The sequence below is a fragment of the Abrus precatorius genome, unplaced genomic scaffold (genome assembly GCF_003935025.1).
Source record: "Abrus precatorius isolate BTA unplaced genomic scaffold, Abrus_2018 Scaffold2, whole genome shotgun sequence".
Taxonomy (NCBI): Eukaryota; Viridiplantae; Streptophyta; class Magnoliopsida; order Fabales; family Fabaceae; genus Abrus; species Abrus precatorius.
In genome coordinates, this window is record NW_020874362.1 from 35,915,217 (window position 1) to 35,922,154 (window position 6,938).

Sequence of the window (6,938 nt, forward strand, 5' to 3'; positions counted from 1 at the left end):
TAAAAAATATATATAAATTACTGTATTATCTAAGAAATTTGGACAATAAATTACAAATTTATAATTTATACATTAATTTTTTCTTTCTTTTTGATTTGTTGTTTCTACGGTTGGAGATATAGGTTTGATACAATCATCTATTGTTGAATTCAGATCGTTAAAAAAAGTCTATTTATATTCGTTGTAACTTGTTATTCTCCTACAAAAGCATAGAAAATAATGATAGATTTGATACAAATTAATCAATTAAAAATAAAATTCAATACATGATATCATTTTAAAAAAATATAGCTTTATTCTTGCTCAAAAATTAATTGAAATATATAACATAATTTAATGAAACAAACTAAAAAATATCAAACTCAAACTTACATGGGTAGGTAATTCTTGACAGCTAACATGATTGTAAAATACAAAGAAAAATAATGACAATAGAAAGAACAGTGAACAATTTTTCAAAAGTTTTGTAAATATAACTTATACAAGTAGAGATGAAGTCGTGATATATGAAAAGTTAGAAAATAAAAAATTAATATAATAAAAATTATCTTTTTATTTATATTATAGTTTACTTATCTTTTCATTTGAAATTTAATTTAATAATATATAATATAAAACAATAATTAACATTCAAATGTTAAATAGAAGTTAAATACAAAAATATATTTTTACTTATAATTAAAAGATAACTCAAGAATTTCATAAAATTTTCTTAAAAGTATTTTTATACAATTTAATCAATATTCTTTTTTCTATTTTCAACATTTAACATAAAAAATTTTGAAATTCGTTTAAATTATTTATAATAATTTTAATATTTTTTATTAAATATTATTTACAGTAGTTTTATTATTGTCATTTTTAACATTATATAATTATCAATTCTAATAAATTTTCTTTAAATACAATTCAAAAAAAATAAATACAAATTAATTATGATTATAATTCATAAATTATGAAAATTATGAAAGTAACTTTAAATTATTTTATTTGATCTTAACAATATATAATATAAACTAATAATTATGTAAGTATAATTTTTTTAATTTTAAAGTAAGTTTTAGTTTTTGAAATATATATTAAACTATATATTATATTATATTAAAATAATTAATAAAATAATTTAAATTTGTAAACTTGTCTTTTCATTAGAAATTTAATTTAACAATATATATTATAAACTAATAATTTGATAAATGTAGTATTTTTAAACTAAATTACAATTTAGTATTGTTAATAAATATTGAAATATAGATTATGTTAAAATATTTAATAAAGTAATTTAAATATGTAAAATTGTATTTTTATTAAAACTTTAATTTAACAATATATAATATAAAAAATAATTTTATAAATGTGTTTTTTTATTTAAATTACATTTTAATATTTGAAGTACATATTGAAATATAGATTATGTAAACTAATTAATAAAATAATTTAAATATGCAAATTTGTCTTTTATTATAAATTTAATTTAACAACATATAATATAAACTAATAATTTTGTAAGTTTAATTTTTTTCATTCAAAATATATTTTAGTGTTTGAAGTACATAATAAAATATAGATTATATTAAAATATAATAATAATTTTAATTTGTAAATTATGAAAAATATTATAATTAATTTTAATAACGATAATTTAAGTTAATTTATAGTATAAATATTTATATTATCTTTTGTAACATAATATAACCATCAATATTAAAAAATATTCTTTAAATATAATTCAAACATAATAAGTATAAATAAAATATAATAATTTTAATTTATAAGTTATATATTTTAACTTTTAATGTACAGAGTAATAAATAAGTACAGTTAATACAAATGATTTTATACATTCTGAATTTTAATATATAGAATAATAAGTAGGTAAAGTTATATTTTAAAATTAAATATTTAATAATAAATAAAATTAGTGAATTTTACATATAGTCAATGATATGAAAGAAACAAGCGAGTGATTCGACTGAATTTAAATATCATACGGAAGTACAAATGCGTGCATGATAACAAATGCTACCAAACATATATCTGAAATGATGCAATGAAAAGTTTGAATTGCTTTCTCGTTTCTATTAATAGTGAGTAGTGACTATCAAATATCCACGCATCATTGTATCAAATGCCCCACATCTTTTGAATATAATTATAACATTTTTTAAATTTCAAAACTTAATCAATTTAACACTAGACCCTACAATTAAATAGGTAGATAATTATCAACGGAGGTGGATGGAGTGTCAAACGGTTTAGTCTGTGTATAAAAAAAATTTCAGAAACAGACTTATCTACTGTATTTAGGTGCATAATTTATATTGAAAAAAAATAAAAAAGATAGATAATTGGTACGATCGATCGAGCTCTTCTAACTTTCTTTTTCTTTTGACTAGTAAGGTTAAATGAATGTTGAATATCGTTTCATCACAAACCTAGAAAATGGGGGGAAAAATCAACACTGGAATCTATAGCCACAAGTGCAGATATTGTTTCTGACGTCAATGTTTTTGGAATCATTGTTTCTAACACAGGCGGCTAACGTAAACTGAAAACCAAATACTAAGAAATTCACGAAAAGGATGATAGAAAGTGGTGACGTTAGCAAATGAATAATTCAGTACGTATTTGATGTCTTGTTGCATATACTATCTTCTAGCTCGTTATCAAACAGAAAGTAACAATAGATATTTTAGAATAGCAATAAACACTGCCATAATTTAGATATATGCATGTTTGCAGAAATAATTCAGTATATGTGGTCCTGTGATTTTCAATTTGAATTTGCAGTAAAACAATTATATACATTCTTTGGGACCAAAAACAAATAATTGGATTGATCATACGAATTTATTATGGTCAACAAAACTCAGAAAGAAAAAAGCTAAACGTGCAGGTAGACAAAACTCAAATCAAATTCTTTTATATTATTATCATTACGTTCTTTAATTAAAATGACTCAGCCATAGATCCACGTTCTTTTTAATAATAAATAATTTTCAATTAATATATGTTACAGAATTTTAAATAAACTTGCCTTTTATCATTATTTGATTGAAGAACTTAATAAAAAGAATATAAAGAATTAGTTCTGATTTTGTCCTCTATATATTAGCTAAAAGCCATATTCTTATCATTTCATTCATGTCATTATTTGATACCTGGTTCTGGTATAGCTACCAGCAACCAAGACCAGTAGATACATTAACTTACTGAATGCAAGTAAATTAACTAGAACAACTACATAACTTAACCATCATTAGTAATACACAAACATTGCGCAAATTAATAGAATCGCACTTTTTTAGTGGTATTTAACATTAACTTCTCAATGTAAAGGAGTGGCATTGGGATTCTCCATGATCTGTATTGTTCGCTTGGGAGACCCTGACATGAATGATACAACAATGGGCTTTACCTTCTCAGTAGTTTTGATGATAACCAAAAATAGAACTCGATACAGAACAATCATCCCCAACAAGATTGCAAGATCAACCCACTTTGAGTAACTCATGTTTACTTGCCATGTATTTCTAAGAATCTCTTCACCACTAATGTACGAGCCATTATCAACTTCACTTTTAGGAAACGTAAGTCCTTCAAACTCATTTTTGAACATTCCTTGGTAGGCATATCTATGAAATGCAACATAGAACATTGGGTATCTCCAAAATGGCCCAGGAAGATCCTTTGGCAATCGAAAGAACCCACCACCCAAAATCATGATTCCTTGAATTCCAGCACCAGTTATGATACCCATTAGAAAGTTAGGGACTATGCTAGCAACAATCATCATAAGGCTCTCTACCAACATCAGACAAGCAAATAGAACACAAAAAAAGTATAGAAAGTGCTCAAATCCTCTCTGAAGACCAGGAAGGTAATAGGCTATAGCTCCAGGAATGAGTGAAACCAGCAACAAGTATGGGATAGCTGAAAAGGTGTTACCAATGACAAATGCAGTAACACCATAGTGCCCGTTTAGTCTTTCCCGTTCAAACACCTGGATCAATGGCGGGGAATCGAACCAAAAAAGAATAAAATTAATAATTCAGTGACTACTCAGATACTATTCCCATAAATCCTTTTCATTATTAAATTAAAAAGATATTAAATATATTTCATATTTTTAAAATAATAAATATACGTACATTTTCATTTTGTGTTTAAAGTAATAAACAGATTACTAAAAAAATAAATCAAAAGATACAGGAAAGCTCCTTAAAAATTAGAAAACAAGAAAGTTTTAAATTACCTTCATGTCCTCCACAAAGGAAGGGAATCCACCAATGGTCATGAAAGTCATGAATGAAGACACAAACATGAGAAATGAACCTCTGTCCTGAAATAATTGAAAGTGAGAGCAGAGTTAGAAGATATTAGCAAAACTAAAAGCCACATAATATTAATGCAGTGTGAGTTATGTGAGTCATTATACAATGTGTTACTTTCTCTCCCTATTACCTGAATTGAGCGATAACTTGTATCCAGATCATAGAAAATAGTGGCTAAACTTATTGCCAATGCAATATATATGGCAAGGCGTAACCAATAATATCCTAGATCACGAAACATGTTAATGGATGATCTTTCGGTGAGGGCTAAGCACTGATTAAGGAAGCTAGCATGACTTCTCTTCTTGTTTGTTGAACTGTTGTCCTGAAATGAAAGTTTGATGTCAATATTTTTATAATTAACTTTGGATCAAATGTAGGAATATGCTATGAAACTGATTTAGCCTTGAAGGATACCTTTTCAGATAGTACTGCTACTTCTTTTTGGACTTGTTGGTTCATTTCAGATGATTTATATGAATTCACAAGGGTATGAATTGCTTCTTCTGTGGGTATTGTTTTTGTCCCTCCTAAAACCAACTCAATGTCCTGATAAAATAAATAAATAAAAAGTATTTCTATCAGATTTATATGATCCTTGTTGACAACAGTTATGTTGGAGCATGTTGCACTAAAAAATTTAAATTAAGAAAAAAAGCACCAGTGAAATGGAAGCATGATCAGCTTAATTAATTACCTGATCGAAATCCTTGTTTATGGTTTTCAGTAAATGATCAGATGGGTTCATGAGAGCAGGACAAGGAAAACCATTTGAAGCAAAAAACTACATTGAAACAAAAGCATAAAAAGTAAGTGGACGTCATCGCTAGAAATGAACAAAAATCATTGGAAAGATGGACAATATAAAAAGGGGTTAGTTCCTAATTACCTCACGTGCAGCAGAAGCAGGTCCAAAGTAAACTGTTCTACCCGAAGACAGAAGACAAAGGTTGTCGAAAAGTTGAAAAACTTCACTACTAGGCTGATGGATAGACGCAGCAACAGTCCTTTGAATGCCATCTTTTTTATCCAGGGTAGCTATTCTGCTCATGACATAATAGGAAGCTGCACTGTCTAGTCCACTAGTCGGTTCATCAAGGAACAGAAGTTTAGGGCGTGTTAGGATCTCAATACAGATGCTAACTCGCCTCTTCTGACCCCCACTAATACCTTTAACACCCCATCCTCCAATTCTTGTGTTAATGGCATCTTGTAGACCCATTTCTCTAATTGTAAAATCTGCTCTGTCTTTCTTCTCTTTTTTGGACATGGTGTCAGGCAACTGGAGCTGAGCTGAATAGTGCACTGCTTCTCCGACCGTTAAGGTTGTCAATAAGGTATCATCTTGTGTGACATATGCCTGTGGTCACATGCAACATGTATCAGTTAATTCATCATGTGGCTACTGTGAGACTAATTAACAGTCCAATTTGCTTTGTTAAAGAATTCAGAATTTTGTACGTACTGAAGTTCCATAAGCCAAGACTTGTTTCTTTCCATTGATCAGAATCTCCCCAGTTTTCCTTGTGTTTGAACCTAATCTCCCTGGAATATTATTTCATATATATCATCAACATAATTTAATTAATAAAAAACTAGATACCATGGAACTTAAGAAATTAACTATACATGTATATATATATACCTGCTAAAGCATCAAGAAGTGTTGACTTTCCACAACCAGAAGGACCCATGATGGCCAATAGCTGTCCTGGTTTAGCATAACCAGTTAGACCCTGAAGAATTGATTTGCTTCCATTTTTTCCCATTGAAGCAGTCACCCATAGATCCTTCCATGTCAAGCAGATACCCATTTCTTCTATCTGATCATTCAAACCTGAAGCTTCTCCTCCTCCAATGCTCCTTTCTGGAGCACTAAATGTTTCTATCTCCGGTGTTGTGGCCTCAATGTCTAGGACAGTTTGGTGTAGCACTGATTTTGAACTTGAATAGTGTTTAGTTTCAGAATCACTAGCACTAGAAGAACGTTCCAGAGATGGAAGAAAGGAAGCCATGATGTTGAAAATAAGACAAGTGTGATAGTGGAATTGCCTTCTCACTCAACGTGTCTGAAATCAAACCAAATATATAGACTTTTTAGTGTGAGGATTTTGTGTTTTCAAAGGTTTAACAAACATATAGTGATATAGACTCTATGTACGAGGAAATGATAATAAATTAAATAAAGGACAAGTCATTTAAGAGGGTACTGTAATACCGCGCTTAATGCAACAAACGTTCTCTTGTCTGTTTCGTGTGAAAATTACTGTTTACTTGTTAAGTTTAAGTTGTTTATAAACTTGATTTTTAAATTTGATGATTGTTGTTGTTTTAATATGTTAAAAATAAACTACTAATTTTTATATATTTAATATAAAATTAAAAATAATTATTATTTTATATTTAAAAAATTATTTTATATCTTTTTAATTTATAAGATTATGTAAAGATTATTAAATTATTAATGTTAATTTTTCACGTGAGAGAACAATTTTATCTTGACTTTATTCATTATGATGGTTAGGAAGGAAAAGCATTATTGAATGTTTATATCTTCTTTTAGTTTAGTAATAATTAAGGATGTAATTTATTGTTTTAATTACA

General features: G+C 27.5%; 1 protein-coding gene across 1 annotated transcript; it reads right to left on the bottom strand.

Annotated features, from left to right (window-relative positions):
* Window positions 1-3,134: 3,134 nt before the first annotated feature.
* LOC113859308 (ABC transporter G family member 11-like) lies at window positions 3,135-6,489 on the bottom strand. The gene is made up of 8 exons (XM_027492118.1): window positions 5,980-6,489; window positions 5,800-5,879; window positions 5,224-5,694; window positions 5,032-5,118; window positions 4,752-4,883; window positions 4,465-4,659; window positions 4,256-4,342; window positions 3,135-4,003 (listed from the first exon to the last, which is right to left on the bottom strand). The coding sequence occupies exons 1-8, from the start codon at window positions 6,347-6,349 to the stop codon at window positions 3,329-3,331; spliced, it is 2,097 nt and encodes a 698-aa protein (XP_027347919.1). The 5' UTR covers window positions 6,350-6,489; the 3' UTR covers window positions 3,135-3,328.
* Window positions 6,490-6,938: the final 449 nt, after the last annotated feature.

Excerpts from the sequence above, each read along its gene's own strand:
- LOC113859308 (XM_027492118.1), bottom strand. The coding sequence starts at position 6,349 with ATGGCTTCCTTTCTTCCATCTCTGGAACGTTCTTCTAGTGCTAGTGAT. Across the intron at positions 4,660-4,751 it reads TAGCAGTACTATCTGAAAAG|GACAACAGTTCAACAAACAA; the intron begins GTATCCTTCAAG and ends CTTTCATTTCAG. Across the intron at positions 4,004-4,255 it reads CCTTTGTGGAGGACATGAAG|GTGTTTGAACGGGAAAGACT; the intron begins GTAATTTAAAAC and ends CCATTGATCCAG.